Consider the following 16,454-nt stretch of genomic DNA (forward strand, 5'->3'; position numbering starts at 1 on the left):
CAGACAGACAGGTAGAGATACGGGAGAAGATGGTGCAGTCAGAGGTGGGGAAGGAGAGGAAAATCTGAGCATCATCAGCATAGAAATGGTATGAGAAACCATAGGATGCGATGAGGGGGCCCAAGGAGCGGGTGTAGAGAGAGAACAGGAGAGGACCCAAGACTGACCCTTGGGGGACTCCAGTTAAGAGAGGGTGAGCTCCCTGTTCATATAGATCTCTCTAAATAGCCCCCTGTTCAGAGATATGTCTAAATAACTGGGTTCATACAGATATCGCTAAATGACTTCCTGTTCATTTGGAGGTATCCCTAAACAACAAACATTATTTACCGTAAAACTTCAAATAAGCACCGGTCTCCAGTACGTGCCGGGGCTGCTGGCAAATACTGTAAATAAAACGCCAGAGGCATTTAATTTAAGTTTTACGGTTTCATGATTTGGGTATCTCAAAATATTTCAAGATATCTTAAAATGCAATTTGAGATGTATAAATGATCATTTGGCTTGCCATACATTTAAAGCTATCTGGTAATCAGCTCTCTAAATGTATTTAGCCTGTGTTGTTCCTCTGCAGATCTGAACACAGTGCAGTGTCTTCATTATTACTGGGTGTGTCAAATTACAGACAAAACAAAGTGCTGCTCTTAAAGGGAAGTATTACCAAACAGTATACACAGAACAGAAAGTACTGTTCTGTCTTTGCCCAACTTTGGTCACACTGCATTCTCACCTGTCCACTGCTTGAAAGGACTGTGTAACAAATAAGTGTTCAGCTGCACAGAATCACAGATTAAGTGTGCCCAGAATTAAGCCTGTTTCTCAAAGAGAATGGAGTCACATGGACGCAGCAAGACAGCGTATTGGTCCAGAGGAACTTTCCTCTGGAATGTCAGAATGTATCTGACAGCTGTTGAAGCAGCAGCTGCAGAACCCCAAATAAACCCAAATCCCACTCCTACCCGGGTTACTACTTTCTTCAATGAAGCCCTGTTCAGTTTTAATCAGTTAGCACAGAGTGTTCAGGGGACTTGCCCTGGTTTAGTTAAGAGGGAGGAGCTGCACGGTCTCATGGGCTACTCATCTTCCTACATTTCCAAGGGCAACAATGCTCTGGCATTCGCTCTGGAAAGAGTTGCGAGTCTTGGTTTGCATGAAAAACACATTCTACAGCAGATGAATACTAAGAGACACGGACAACTGTTTGACAAACATTTCAAATAGAAGGCTTTCTATACATCAAAACTTATATCTAGGGCTTCTAGTTTTCAGTTTATTTTTCATCTCTCTATCCCTTTAAACCGTAATTAAGCCTTAAATTAGCAACGCACCACTAGAAACTAATGCAGTGGAAATGAATACGCTGAAATGTCCGATTAGCGCCAGAACAAAATGCAGGTTCAGATAAAATCAGGTAAGATCAATGCACGTCATTTGTTAACTCAATCAAGATATGAGGGTAAAAAGAAACCTCTTCCTTTAGGAATTAGTGTTCGATTAAGAAAGCAAATTGGCTCAAAATATGTTTAAAGGGACATTGTGATAAAAAAACCCCAGAAAACTAAGCCCTACATGAGGCTGTGTGGTCCAGTGGTTAAAGAAATGGGCTTATAACCAGGAGGTACCCGGTTCAAATCCCACCTTGGCCACTGACTCATTGTGTGACCCTGAGCAAGTCACTTAACCTCCTTGTGCTCCGTCTTTCAGGTGAGACGTAATTGTAAGTGACTCTGCAGCTGATGCATAGTTCACACACCCTAGTCTCTGTAAGTCGCCTTGGATAAAAGCGTCTGCTAAATAAACAAATAATAATAATAATAATAATAATAATATCCAACATAAAAAAAGCAGAATCAATAAAATAAATGTATTGTACTGAAAAAAAACTCTGTTTTGTTTTTGACAAGGAAGACAATGCTACTATATTCACAGGAGTCTGTAGAGCTTCTGAAACTCTCCCCTCCACACCTTTCTAATATGAAGTTAAGAGGCTGATGCAAATTTCACAAGAAAAAAAGGCAGAAGCTCACTTTTCAACCTTATACAAAAGTTTATTTACAGCACAGCCAAACATTACAGTTCACATCAGACCGCCACCCTCCTCCACTGGCGGTTTCCACATCCAGAAGCAACAGTCAAGGCTGAGTTTCTATCTGTAGTACTTTGCCATTTCAACTCTTCAGATTTCTACCGGCTTTCACCATCACTGCCTGGATCCAGACGACTAACACTGTGCGATCGGGAAGTATAATTACACATCCTTAAATTAAAACCTGTCCGGCCAAGTGTGGACTGTATTTAAAGTAGGCTCATCCTGACAGGACAAACCAGCTTACCCAAGCTGGTATGACCCAGGCAGAGCCATTTTCAAAATCTACTATACTTAACCTAAAACTTACAGTGACCAGTTTCCTGAATCACAAGCTCAACAGAATGGTATTAGAGAGTATTCACTTTTACACTTCAATAGACCCTGTTCCTGCTGGCCCTGCATACACGCAGCTGAACATGCAACTCAAACGCAGCCCTCAATTCAAAAGCATTTAGTACACACTTCTGTGCTTAAATAAATCAAAAGAAAAGCCAGGCTCAGTTGTGGGGTCAGTCAGCAGTAGTTCTGTTGTTTAAAGGCAGGTGAAAGTCTAGGGGTTTAAAAGTACCATACTTCTCTGTATCTGGCAAGCACAATTGAAGAAAAAAAAACAAACAAAAAAAAAACACATGAAAAGAGACAATAAACAATGGTGCTTGTGTCTGGGCCACAGATTTTAACGCAGTTTGTAGAAGCCCGAGGTGTTCGGATGGACTCTGGGTCTCTGAGCGGGAGTTTAGAAAGCGTAGCGAGTTCGGATATCCTCCAGTTTCTTGGAGACCTCGGGTGGTGTTCGGTCCAGCTCCTCAGACACACTCTTCTGTTTGTTGGGGTCCATAGAGTTGAACTGCTCACACAGATCCCCGTCGATTACGTTCTGCAGAGAGAAAGGACACACTCTCCTAATTAACTCAGTGTAAACTCAGAGAGAAGCCACAGGCCTCCATTGCAACTAATGTAGCAGATGAACTAATTCCCTAGCCGAGTGTTCCTGGCAGTGGAACAAGAGGGTCGATCTGTCACAGCGCTTTAAAACTTGTGCAGCTCCTCTCTCCCCTGCATTTCTAACAGTATGTAACTTGTGGCAAGTGCGTGCTAGGACTGTTGCACAGGATTTTCTAACTGTACCCGCAGGCTGACAGCAAGCCATGTTCCTACCAGCTGCTACCAGCCATCCGCCCGCAAATCAGGGGAAATTGCCCACCTTGACAGGGAAGTAGTAGGAGCGAAAGCTGAGGTGGTCCCGGCCACATAGAGGGGGGTACTCTGAACGCATGTGCATCTCCAAATGCTGGAAGAAGTCATGGTCCTGCAGACAGAGAAAGAGAAAAAGGACAGTATTATTCAAGCCCGTCATATTCACTCAAATGAAGCCAAGTGCAGCAGGATTAACAGCGCCCCGCGGTCTCACCTCGTGAGAGGTGAAGGGGACCAGGATTCCGATGCCCCCAGACAGGGTAGTGTACACCAGGGACTCGGAGCCTCCAGGGATCAGCGTGGTCTTCTGCAAGGAGAGGACCGTCTCCCCGATGTGGTAGTTCATGATCACCTCCGCCTGTGAAGAGCAAGTCCTCATTAATAAAGTATCACAGTAACATGCATCCCCCACCACAGCTGTAAATATGGAATTAAGAGCCATCAGTGTCATGCAAAGAGTGGATCTACATCCACTGTAGGAAAGCAGCAGCAATGGAGCGAGGTTCTAGATAGTGTAGGAGACAGCAGCAATGGAGTGAGGTTGTAACCCCGTTTGCAGCACATACCTTCTGGGAGGCCCCGTTGAGAAGACCCCTGTCCCACAGCGCCTTGTTTCCAGTGGGATCCTCATCCACATCATCGTTAGTATTCGGAGGCAACCTGACCTGAAGGGACGAGTTTAACAGATCACTAAGACTAAACGCTGTCTTCTAGTTATTGGTCACATGGGCATCTCCGCCAAGAGTAATATGAACCTAGTCCTAAGAGTGACTGGGCTAATAGTAAAGGCGCCCAGCCAGTGGAGCACGGTACGTACGATGCTGATGTTGCCGAACTTGTCTGCAGAGGCCATGGTATCGTAGTCGAGCAGACAGGCCGTGGTGAGCCAGCGAGGGTGCGTGTCATCAGCGAAGATGATCAGCTGGTTCTCATTGCGCTTGTAGCGGATCCAGAACAGGCTCTCCTGCACGTCCGTCACGATCACACGGTGCCCCATGGGGTAGATCCCTGTGATGAGGTTGGGGACGTGCTGCAGGAAGGCACAGGAGGAAAAGCTGGCAGTTACGGGACTGAAACTACACAGGCGTTGTAAAATTACAGCTCTCCAAGTTTAAAATGAAAAAAATAAAATGATGAACCTGCCCTTTAATACAGAAATAGAAACAGGTGGCTGCAGCATTACAAATGACACAATTGGAGGAAATGTATTCCTCTGCAATCAAAAGCATGACAATTTCACAAGGGAACTACGAAGCAGGCATTTTACATAATTTCTTGCAGTTATGGTCTTCCTTTTATGGAAACGCAAGATACACGTTTGATGCCTTTCACACTCAGTTTCTCATTGCTTTTAAACAGCTTGATCAGAATCTGAGTGGAGAGAGCTGCTGCGCAGTCCCGCACACACAGGAAGCTCCAGTTACCTTGTTCTCGCACTTGCGGAGCAACTTTTTCTTCCCAAGGTCGTAGATCCGCAGCAACTTCCCAATGGAAATGAGAACCCTGCCCTGGAAGGGAGCGATAGCAGAGGGGACATCCTCTACTGGCGTCTGGGGAGGAAACAAGTTTAAACATATAACACACACACAAGTTGTAGTGTGTACTCATCAGGATGTGTGCAGAGTGCGGTGATACAATCCCCCCCATATACTCCTGTCCCCATATACACATATCAATGTTGCAGTGCATTATAAAAGCATGACAGCACTCTAATTGTGGGCTTCTGGGGGCCGGTGGGCTTTTTTGATTGGTTATAAAAATTCCCCAATAGGTTGAAGATTAAACGCTTAAATGTGGTTACTCATAGGTTTAGGAAAGTAAACTGAATCCTACAATTCCATTACTATCATATGTTCCATTACAAAAAGCAATATCCCCCTTACCTTGTGCATGAACTCCAGCTTCTCTCCGCCGCTCACCAGGCGGTAGGTGTAGATGAAGCCACCGCCCACAGAGCGCGGGTTCAAGATCAGGTCTCTGGCCACGCCCACCAGCACATACCAATCCTCTCCTCCGTTGGCAAACTTGCAGACAGTCACACTGCAGAGAGAAGCAGCCACTTGCACTCAGGAGCATCAACTTCATACAGCGAGTCACAGTGCCACATAAGTCACAGTGCTATAATGTGAATGCCTTTTTTTATTTAAATTATTTGTCATGTTTTTGTTTGTCAAATTGGAAAACTAAGTGGCCACAGGAAGCTATTCATGTTTAAATAAAAAGGCGTCTTGTTAAAAAAAAAAAAAAAATGCTAATGTTCCTTTTGGAAAAGTGTCCCACAGTAAAAGCCTAGCACAGTGCCAGTGTGTGGATCACTATAATACGTTAGAGTGAATGAAATCGTATCCCAGCAGCAGAGCCAGGGTGTGGATCACTGTGATACAGTAATCCGTCGCGTATCCGCCCTACCCGTTTACCCGCCATGATCAATCGCTTCGGCAACGTTAGTTTATTATTGAAGAGAGAAGATTAGTTCAGAGATTGTAAATCCACCAGCGTTCTTGTACACTGTGTTGTATGTGCTCCGTGCGCAACCATTGCTGGAAGTGTCACATGAGCTGTTCAGTGTGTTGTTCACTCTGTCGCAAGCATTAATACCCTGCATCTTTCTAAACAAGGGATTTAGGGGAGTTCCCTTGTAAAAGCTGAATCTCAAAACAATAATTGGGGTTATATAATGTACCGCCGTCCCTTTTCTTTGCAGCGCCAGCAATAAAGTCACTGAGGTGAGTGTCTTATTTATTAACCACAAACAACTGTAGCTGGCTTCAAGTCTCACGCGGTAGGCAGGTACTGTTTCTCACTCAAAAAAACCGTCATACAATTTTTGAACGGCTCCTCCTCCACGATTCACACATGGAGCCGTGCAATCTAACTAACCCCATTCACTCCCGGCTGCGCACACACACCTCGCATGCATACCATACAATACACACAACGCGTACAACACAACCACAGCAGGAGGTCTTCTGAGCCCCCAGTTGTCCAGGTCGCTACAATAATTGCTCCAGCTGTGTATACTGGTATTTAAAACAGGATTCATTTATCCGCCTTTTTACATATGCGCCCTTACTCTGGTCCCACGGCAGGCGTATATGCGACGGATTACTGTACATGTTAGTGTGAATGAAATCATATCCCAACAGCAGAGCAAGGGAGTGGATCACTGTAATACAGTTAGTGTGAAGGTGGGTAAGCGAGACAGTGACATCATATCCCAGCAGCAGAGGCAGGGCGTGGCCGCAGGGAGCTGTCCGGGCCCCGGCTCACCTGAACGCTGCCTCGTTCTGCTCCAGCTGCACCAGGTCCAGGGTGGCCCCTTGGATGGGGTTGATGAGTCGCACCAGCGAGGCCCACTGTCCACTGCCTGCCTTGGGAGCGCCGAAGATCGCCTCGGGAAGATTCTCGTTGAGGAACGCAGCCGCCATCTCCGCCGCCAGCTCCCGCTCATCCTCTCCGGCGGCCTCAACCATTTCCTGGAAATAGCACAGATCAGCAAAGAACAAGCGGCTTAACAGTGCCCTCTAGCAGGCAGAATTGAACACTACATCTCCCTCCCATCTCCCTCCCTTTACCTCGGCCATCTGCTGCTTCCGCTGTGCCTTGGTGGCCTCAGTGTAGGCGTTGTGGTCCGTCTCGATCAGGATCAGGTTGTTGGTTTCGGGGTGAATGACGAATTTGCGTGGGGTGTACTGCAGGGGGAACGCCACCTGATTGAACACTGCGCCCAGCTTCTCCAGAGCCAAGATCCTGGACAAAGACCACAAGCAGTTACCACAAATACAGAGCCTCAAATGCACTCAATACAGACAGCCTCAATCCCAACCAATATACAGTGCCTCAATTAAAATGCTGCCCCATGAGGTAGTTTACCTGAGGGTGTTGGTGGAAATGGCCACGATGCCCTCCGGACACTGCTCCGAGGCAAAGCCAGACGCATACTCCAGAGTCTCGTAGGACAGCGGCGTCAAGTGGAAGCGAGACTGATAGGAGTAACTGAGCCACGAGCGGCTGGACATGGCCAGCACCTGAGAGACAGAGACAGCGAGGAGTCAGCGAGTAGGTTCAACACTGAAATAATCCACTGGAGAGTGAAATGCAGTGGTGTGCTCACCGCTTCCTGGCCCTGCATCCTGACACGGAAGAGCTTCACCGGGCGAGAGCCAAGGTATCGGGTGCGAGTGTCGGACAGGTCGCCTGTGACGGGGTCCAGCACAGTCCGGAGCAGCACGCCGTTCTGGAGACACAAACACAAGCTTTCAAAACAGCATCTGGGAGAACTCTTGATCGGAATTGAAAACATGAACATCTGTTAAGATAAATTATATGCATAAAACAGCAGGCGTATAGATCAGTGCACCTGCAGGCCGATGTTGAGGTACAGGAAGCCGATGCTGCCCTTCTCTCCCAGCTCATCCTGCTTCTCCGTGCCGCCCATCTCCACGATGCACAGGGACTCGGGCTGGGCCGGCAGCGCCTGCATACTGAGCGGCTGCAAGCAGTCCTGCAAGGAAACCAGGAATCAGCAAGACGCCTTCATATACATGCAAATAACATGCAGACAGAAAGCCAGCATGTCAACTCAAAATACTGCAAACTTACTTCAAAAGGCAACTCGCTGTGATCAGAGATAGTTGTTTCCTCTCCAGTGTTAACAGGTCAGAGAAGAGACATGAGAAATCTCATCATTTCAACAGCTCCCCAGAGTTGAGGCAATCCAAGCTTTTATTTTGTAAATAATTTAAATATTAATTTTGTGTTGTGAACTGTGGAAGAGACAGAAGCACTCACAGAGGGGTCGAGGGAGATGATCCTCACAGTGTTGTCCACCAGCCCCACAGCCAGGAAGCGCGAGCGCTGCTCTCCTGGAGGCACGTTGGCCAGACTCATGCAGACCACGTCCGCGGACATCTCCTTGCGCTCCGTGTACTCGTTCAGCTGACCAGACTACAGGGCAGGATGAGAGGGGAGTCAGACAGACATGCAGAGACCTCTTACACAGAGATTACTGCTATCTTTGTATCAGTTCTACAGAACTCAAAACCCCAACCTCAAAATGTAGAATATTAATAAATGTATTAAAAAAACACACACAGAGCTAATGTTAACAATTAGCTTCAGATGCAGTGATAAAAAGTAACGGTTGATACTGGAGCCAACAGTAAAAGCTGAATCCAGCAACCAATCCCGGCTCAATCATTGTGGAGGCAGGAAAGACACATACCGGGTCCATCTCGAAGTAGACAAGCTCTCCCCCAGTGAGCGCGATCACCACCTGCCTCTGATTAACAGCACAGCGCACAATCGTCTTCTTGCCCGGAGTCTTCCACTCGTTCACTCTCTTGTCTGCCCGGATATGACGGATCCCATCTGGGTATACCTGTGGAGAGAGAGAGAGAGACACAGACAGAGAGAGACAGACAGACAGACAGACAGACAGACAGAGAGAGAGAGAGAGACAGAGAGAAATATCACAAAGATAATCTTACTATTCAAACACCAGTTGCTGCTGGAGGAGAAACTGCATTCAACCCTTTGCCTACCACTATAGGAATGATCCATATTGGTTACTTAATAGGCCTTCCATTTGTATCTGTAGCCCAGTAGCCCAGCTATTGCAGGAGTGTGTTGCTTGGGTACCTGCACCAGCGCGTCCTCCCCGAGCAGAGAGCAGGACAGGGTGGGGGTGGTGCCCAGGAAGCCCGAGTCAGTCACTTCCTCCACAGTCTCCCCGATGGACAGCACCAGCGTGGCGTTCACGAAGGACACGATGATGTAGGCGTCAAACTCGTCTGGGGAGAGAAAGCAGGAAAGCTCACAGGAGCCCTGCTCAACAACCAGCAGGTACTGTACACACTCAGCATGATCCAGCCCTGCACCCTCTGCAAACCTGTCCTCATACTGTCTCGAATCTGAGTGTATCCACTCCTGCACCCTCTGCAAACCTGTCCTCATACTGTCTCTAATCTGAGTGTATCCACTCCTGCACCCTCTGCAAACCTGTCCTCATACTGTCTCTAATCTGACTGTTAGTGTATCCACTCCTGCACCCTCAGGCGTCCTGCCCTTATAAAGTGTGACTTATTCCACTTATTCAGGATATTTTTCCTTCTCCTGAGGCATCCCGATAAAGTGGTGCTGACTGTACTGTCTCTAATCAAAGACTACTGCTATTGTATGCTCTCCTTCCCTCTGGTTATCAGGCGCTCTCCAACAGTGTTTCTCATACAAGCCTCCCTGCCACACTAACCTTCACTAGACGTGCTAGGAATTGAAATACACACAACTATTCCACACACGTTCATGTAGATGCACAATTGACCTTCAAGCTTCTTTGTAGCTTGTTTTTCCACCCGTGTAGGTGGGTAGAGAGGAGTTTCCCGCTTCTAGAAACTTGCTAGGACTGCCATCCTAACTCAACCTCATCTCCCTTCCAGGACTGCACTGATGAGAACTGCAATGTATTTCTTATAATGCAATGATTAGACCAAGCATTGCCTCCGTCAGTCACAATGAAGTGTGTGTTTTTAAGCCAGTGACACTACGTAACTCTGTCCATTAGAAGTCAGGACCTTGTTCAAGTTATCTATGTACTTGAGCCCATTTGTAGATGAGATCAGAGTCAGAGGAACCACTCTTAATAGCCACTGGTTTAATGAGATGTATTGAAGGGAATGAGATTGATTTTGGCTCCTCTTCAGTTAGGAAGTTGTAAAAGACAGAAAGAGTGTCCTAACCAGTGCTGAGAGCTGGCGTCAGTGAGGGGGGCCCCCCGGGGAGAGCCGCACTCGTCCCGGGCACCTGTGGGAGAGAAAGAGAGGCTCGGTATTGGCAGGGAGTGCACCAAACACCGGCCCGGGTTAGTACTGCGCTGACACGGGGGACACGGCTACACTTCCACAGAGCTCAACAGAACCCCTTAACCAAACTGTTGAGAAGGAGACGGGGTGCAGCACGGACTCCCGGAGGGTTCAGATAAAGCCTCTTAGACTTTAGGAAGTGATCTGAAATAAATAACCTGGACTGTTAGTGGTCCCTTCCCCAGAGGACCTCGATTGGAAACACAGCCCTTACACACCGAATCCCAGCAAACCAATACGAGCTTCAAGCACCATGATCACGCTGTAACCCACACAGCCAGGAAAAGCTTTGCAATACCGTCTCTAACTGCAACGCATCATGCTGCAATCCTGAGGCTTCACCTCCACTTCGTATATCTGCATGCATGCAATCAAAGAGGCTGCACACAGCATGCTAACATGTATATACCTGTGCCTGTATGCTGCAGTTTCAACGAGTGTCACCTTGCAAGCACTGCCCTGTGCACCGGACTGCAGAATGTCAGTCAGTCCCGTTGTCAGACAATAGCTGCTCTAAACACCATGAAACATGAAGGCTGCAACAGTGTGAGTATCTGTTCTCAAGAAGATCCCCCATCACAAGTTATTTTTAACAAGTAAACCTAGATGCAAGCAGTCCTTCTGGTAAAAAAAACAAATTCTGAAATTTCAAATCTAAGGATACCCAACCAGTGTTCTTTACAGGGGTGGTACAATCGATCTCTGTTAACAGGAGCCCAATTCAGAGAGCTCCCCAGTAAGGCTCCCAGTATCTCTGACATACCTTCAATGTGACGTCTCACTGTCCACACTGCATTGGGGTTACCGGGCAGCTCCGAGACGGCCATCTCAGACACCTGGAGGGAAACGAGGGCAGTCAGCACTGTGCAGGACCGCCATGTCTTATGTACATACTGTTAACCAAACCTCACACACTTGTTTTTTTCAAAAGGACAGACAATAAAAAAGAAAAACCTGGTTTGTCAACTCAAATGTAGGGTTGCTTTTAAGCCAAGAAACAGCGTCTTAAAGGCAATCACTGTGATCAGAGAGAAGTACTTCTCCAGCATTAACAGGTCAGAGAAGAGACATGAGAAATCTCATCATTTCAACAGCTTTTATTTTAAAAATCCTAGACAGCGATTGCATTAGCGCCCAGGAGACGCACAGATATCTGGACTGTATGAAACTCTCATACCTCAAGTCCGTGCCTCAGTACCCTCAGCGTGGACTTGGGTCCCCTGCCACAGGCCACGTACAGTTGGGGCGTGTCCTCATTTGCCAGATCAGCAATCTGAAAGATGAAAGCGAGTGAGTCAGCACACCTTCCTCAACATTTCCAAAACAAAGAATGCAAAGCTCAGGTAAAACAGATCATGTTACACTGCATATAACAAATCCATGGCGATGCTGCATAACTCCATTTGCAGAGGCCCCTTTGATAAGCCTCACCTGGCAGCTCATGATGGGGGAGAGGCTCTCCTGCTCGTCCACCAGCACCAGATTCTTCAGCGGCCGCGGCTGGAAGAAGAAGGTGTCTCCCTCCTCCAGCGGCATGGCAGAGGAGAACTCTGGCTCCTCGTCATCATCCCCCAGGTGTGCGATCTGGTACAGGTAACTGTGACAGTGAGAAGAGCAGTTAAACAGGGGGGCAGTGAACACAGCAAGCTACAGACACGAGAAACCATCACCCGTTTGAGCTACAGGGGTCCTGCAACAGGCTTGATTTCGGTAAGGGGCCACGGCAAAGAAACAAACTGTAGACTTACTGATTCCCGAACTCGGAGGACACAAAGAGGAAGCCTGTTTTCAGCACACACATGGAGGTTGCCACAGGAATGGTGTCGAAGTACTTCAAACGGATTTCAGTCACCTGAGAAAGAGGAGATGGAGATCAGATTTTTGTAAAAAATATTTAAATAAAATTAGAAAAAAATATTTTATAGATCAGTTGGGGGCTTTGATCAGAAATTATTATTTCTCTCCAGAAATTACTAGTCAGAGAAGAGACATGAGAATTCCTCATTTCAACAGCCCTGCCCAGCAGCTCACCATCTCCTCATCCGTCTCCAGGGTGACTTTGAAAATGTCGCCCTGCTCGGTCTGCGCCAGGAAGAAGAACATGGACTTGGTCTTGTGCGTGGCGGAGCAGACAAAGATCATCCCGCGCTCTGGATCATCCAGGTCGTTCTGCAGAAACACCAGACAGACAGACGGACACTGTGAGCCTGAGTAAACCAAGGTAGCGAGTCCCAGCGAGAAGCAAGACTGCCTGATCACAACAGTTTACATTATCTCCAGAGGTGGACACAGAGTAGAGACAGATATTTAAATCATTTCAGGCCTGGACAGAATTTATTCATATGAAGCTCATGTTTAGAGAAACTACGTAGTCAATGAAACCCTTTTAAAATATAGGATCCTCCCTCGCAACACCTCTCCAGCCTGCGCCTCTTACCCTCCTGCGTGGGATGGGGCAGCGGATGTCTGGCTGGTCCCCGAAGTTCTTGTAGGTGATGTAGTTCTCAGAGCAGATCAGCACTCCGCTGGGGCCGTCAGATCCTCCCGGGACTGCAGACAGGTAACAAAAGGCTTGAGTCACCCGTCACTTTACAACACAAATGCAGGGCTGCTTTTGTACCCAAGAAATACAGTCAATCTGCTTAAAGACAAACCACTGTGAAATCTGTTTTTTCCTCTCCAGTGTTAACAAGTCAGAGAAGAGACATGAGAAAACTCATCATTTCAACAGCACCCCACACCTGTGATGAGGAAGTTCCCATGCTCCTCCAAGGCCTCGCTGTACTTGCGCACCACGTGGTTCAAGCCCAGGTCCAGCTCGTAGAAGGTCAGGGTCTGCTGGGTGTTGGCGGCAGCCTCCCCAGTCGGGTCATTATCTGTCTCCTAGAACAGAGACGGGCAGTGTGAGGCAGAGCATTGCAATACAACAACCCCAATCCACACCAAGGAAGGGTCTGGAACCACACACACACACACACACACACACACACACACTCACACTCCAATACAACAACCCCAATCCACACCAGGGAAGGGTTTGGAACCACACTCACACGTGGAGAGCCATATATCACACACAGAGCTGCCATTTATAGTATAGAAGGAAATGTAGCAGCAACATCGGAGCCAGCGTTTCACACAGTTCTGAATGTCTTGGTGGATATCAATCTTGCAACAAAGCCGTGGAAGTTGATCGTACATGATAAAACAGTCTGTCCTGAGGGAAGGGTAAAGCAGTATTGGACCAGGGCAGGGACGCAGGGTTACCTCGTAGTCCATCTCCAGGCATGCAAACATGGGGTTCTCGAAGCCCACGTCCACCCCCACCACGTGGTAGACCAGGGTGTTGGCCTTGTGCGCCTCCAGAGGGGAGGAGATGGTGAGGCGAGCAGCAGCGTCTCTGTTCAGGATATACACCAGCTTCTGCTTCTCAAGCGCTCCTGCCAGGGGGGCAGAGAGGAAACACTCAGCTGGGGGCAGAGCACCCAGGGCATGCAAAACATTCCCACCTGTTTCAAACTCATTCCAATTCTTTCATTAATTACAGGGATAAAATAAAGAAAAACACATCTCAAATGACTCAGGTCAGAAACCGCACCAGAACATCTGCCAAAATAAAAAAAGTAAAAACTGTTTACAACAAATATTTTTCAAGAACAGGGGGAAAAAAGAAAAGAATGAATTACCGATTATAATAATGTTTAACAAACTTGTTGAATTTGTGTTCCTGTAATTCTTCCAGCATGTCATGGTGATGCAATGGTAGGAAGCAACGACTCTGGAGCCCCAGTATATTACAATGCAGATACTGTTGAACCCTCACCGATCATGACAGCCCTGCCCTTGGGGTCGACAGCCAGGAACTGGCCCGGGACGATGCGTCGGCAGCCGCTCTTGCCGAAGGTCTCCTGGTGCACCTTCTCAAACACGTTCTTGGAGGGCTGGTACTCCAGGATGACGATTCTCCCCGAGTCGCTGCCCACAACAATATAGTCTGAAATCATGAGGCACGACAGCACCAGTTAGTACTCAAAAGGGGAAAGAGTCCCTTAAGGAACAATTATCCAATTGCTAAAGCTGAGGGAACACAAAGCCACTGTGGTTTGAACTCAGTTTCAGGCACTGCATGGCACACCAGGGGAGACTTGGGGTTCCATACAGCTACGTTGCCTCAAACTAATCTCCTGGAACCAGGTTTTAAGCCACTTTTCCTGTAAAAGTGGCTTTGTGTTCCCTCACCTTTATCCAGTGCATTAGAACCCTCCAGATTTTACTTTCATTTGGTTTGGGTTGTTCTGATGATCAGAGATATTAATTTCTCTCCAAAGTTAAAAAGTTCAGAGAAGAGACATGAGAAAACTCATCACTTCACCAGCACCCAAAATAGCTGACAAAAGCATTACCTTGCAAAAGTCACAAAGTCCTTGGCTCCACCCCTATTAGCCCTTCCGTTCTACCCACCAGACCACACTGCCACCCAGCTGTATTCATGAAGTACTGCATCCCAGCGCCTGGATTCTGACCCGCAGTCACACTCACCTTTTGTCCCGCCCGTCAGCCTGAAAGCCATGAGGGAGCGGATAATCCCAAACACCTCCATGGTGAGCAGGGTGTGCACCTTGCCAGTGTTGGCATCGGGGCGAAGCAACTCCAGGATCTTCCCCCTGGAAACGACGATTTCTTGCTGCTTTGTCCCTAAAGGAGTACAGAGGGTTAGAAGGTTAGAGTAGCTGGGCAGGCTGTCCTGTGGAAGGGAAGTGCAGTCGAGGAGAAGAATTACCAGAGAAGTTTCCATGGATAGCATGGCTGATGCCGGTGGCTCTCTGAAGGGTCAGGTTGTAGAGAAACATGATGCTGCAGTTCTGAAGCTTTGCACTGAAACAGCCAAGGTTTGATACGAACTCCTACAACTGCTGCAAAAACAAAAAACAAAAACACAATTCATCAGCCAACACTTGCATTAATATGGCTTTAGCTCACACAACTGGATTCCTCTCCATTGTCAACAGGTCAAAGAGACAAGAGAAATCTCATCACTCCAACAGCATCCTGGCACTGCAGCCAAACCCAGGATCAAACTAGGAAATCTGTGTGAAGCTTGTAACAGAGTTTGCTCCCCAATACCAAATTCTACTGCATAAATCAAGACTGGCAAATACAGTTCAGAAGTATAATCACTATATTACTTCACTGAAGAAAAAAAGGTAGAAATTAGTGCTGGATTTATACTACAAACAGAAATGCACTTCATTTTGCAAAAAACAGAAACACAACTCCACTCTGCGCTGCTGCCTGTGTGACATCATGCCCTGGTTTCAGGCCTGCTCCTGCACGCAGAGGTTTGTAGAATAACAATACTGTACCTGCCTGTACTCAAACCTCCCAAATTAAACACCAGTGAAATAGAGCACGGAGCAGTCATGCATCTACTGGGACAGTGAATACATACATCGCATAGGAGACGCTAACAACTCTACTGGGACAGTGAATACATACATCGCATAGGAGACGCTAACAACTCTACTGCGACAGCGAATACATACATCGCACGTGAGACGAACAATAACAGCATTCCTGACTAAACTGCTTTCACTGCAACACACTTTCAATCGTTCTCAACAGTTTCTAAGCGTTTACTTTAAATCACGCATTAGTAAATTATTTATATCACAGAAAGTATTATTTACTCACAAAACGCACTCGAGTACACAACCCCCCAGTACAGGGCTCCCCTATCTGCGAGCGGGAGATTTATAAACTTACAGTCGCACAGACTAGTACGATGTGGAGTGCTCTGCAACTAAAGCTTAACATAAACAAAGACATGCTTTAGAAAAACAACACCTTTATTACATTCAAAACAGCCCCCCTGCGTGGAGGACCGCAGCTGTAACAGGCACAGGCCGGTTTGTTTGCGTTTAGAGATAGAGAGTTTCCATTCATACCACCATCCGCACCTTTCCACGCAGAAATGTGGACTGCACCACTTCAACCTTGGAAATATCGCGTATACGGGATACCCAATGCTTGTAAAACGAACCCGAGTTCTTATTACCTGTGTAGCGGTCGCGATGGCCTGAATTTCTGCACGATTCCAATTTCACACCGCCTCCATTTTCTCCTTCTGTTTCTCGGTTCAGTCCCGTACGTTCTGCATCCGAGGTCCTTTCACAGATATGCAATCACTCAAACGACTTTCTCGTGTAGCTGCCCAACAAACTGCCTGATATAAAAACTGCTGAAATCGATGTAATGCTGTAATCTTGTACCTGTAAACGAGTAGAACAATCGAGTTAAGTGAAATCTAC

At 47.3% G+C, this 16,454-nt stretch overlaps 1 protein-coding gene and 1 non-coding gene across 4 annotated transcripts; both read right to left on the reverse strand.

Moving 5' to 3' along the window:
* Positions 1–2,027: 2,027 nt before the first annotated feature.
* On the reverse strand, positions 2,028–16,330 carry sf3b3 (splicing factor 3b, subunit 3). Of its 3 annotated transcripts, none has more exons than XM_058992920.1 (27): positions 16,202–16,330; positions 14,927–15,059; positions 14,686–14,841; positions 13,970–14,140; positions 13,414–13,586; positions 12,888–13,029; positions 12,584–12,696; positions 12,178–12,315; positions 11,895–11,998; positions 11,578–11,743; positions 11,324–11,419; positions 10,910–10,982; positions 8,927–9,078; positions 8,511–8,666; positions 8,078–8,233; positions 7,647–7,790; positions 7,401–7,523; positions 7,160–7,314; positions 6,862–7,036; positions 6,557–6,762; positions 5,170–5,326; positions 4,711–4,836; positions 4,104–4,316; positions 3,853–3,951; positions 3,501–3,644; positions 3,294–3,398; positions 2,028–2,966 (listed from the first exon to the last, which is right to left on the reverse strand). In XM_058992920.1, the coding sequence occupies exons 2-27, from the start codon at positions 14,994–14,996 to the stop codon at positions 2,826–2,828; spliced, it is 3,654 nt and encodes a 1,217-aa protein (XP_058848903.1). In that variant the 5' UTR covers positions 14,997–15,059; positions 16,202–16,330; the 3' UTR covers positions 2,028–2,825. The 3 variants fall into 3 exon arrangements, with proteins under 3 accessions (XP_058848903.1, XP_058848904.1, XP_058848905.1); XM_058992921.1 differs by having other exon boundaries at positions 14,927–15,056; positions 16,202–16,328; XM_058992922.1 differs by lacking the exon at positions 16,202–16,330 and adding an exon at positions 16,104–16,123.
* Positions 14,441–14,522, reverse strand: LOC117424857 (small nucleolar RNA SNORD111). Its single transcript, XR_004547939.1, has one exon. It is a non-coding gene; the product is annotated as a small nucleolar RNA SNORD111 (small nucleolar RNA).
* Positions 16,331–16,454: the final 124 nt, after the last annotated feature.

This window comes from Acipenser ruthenus, chromosome 19, assembly GCF_902713425.1.
Source record: "Acipenser ruthenus chromosome 19, fAciRut3.2 maternal haplotype, whole genome shotgun sequence".
NCBI lineage: Eukaryota > Metazoa > Chordata > Actinopteri > Acipenseriformes > Acipenseridae > Acipenser > Acipenser ruthenus.

Excerpts from the sequence above, each read along its gene's own strand:
- sf3b3 (XM_058992920.1), bottom strand. The coding sequence starts at position 14,996 with ATGTTTCTCTACAACCTGACCCTTCAGAGAGCCACCGGCATCAGCCAT. Across the intron at positions 14,842-14,926 it reads TATCCATGGAAACTTCTCTG|GGACAAAGCAGCAAGAAATC; the intron begins GTAATTCTTCTC and ends GTACTCCTTTAG. Across the intron at positions 2,967-3,293 it reads CCTACTACTTCCCTGTCAAG|AACGTAATCGACGGGGATCT; the intron begins GTGGGCAATTTC and ends TTCTCTCTGCAG.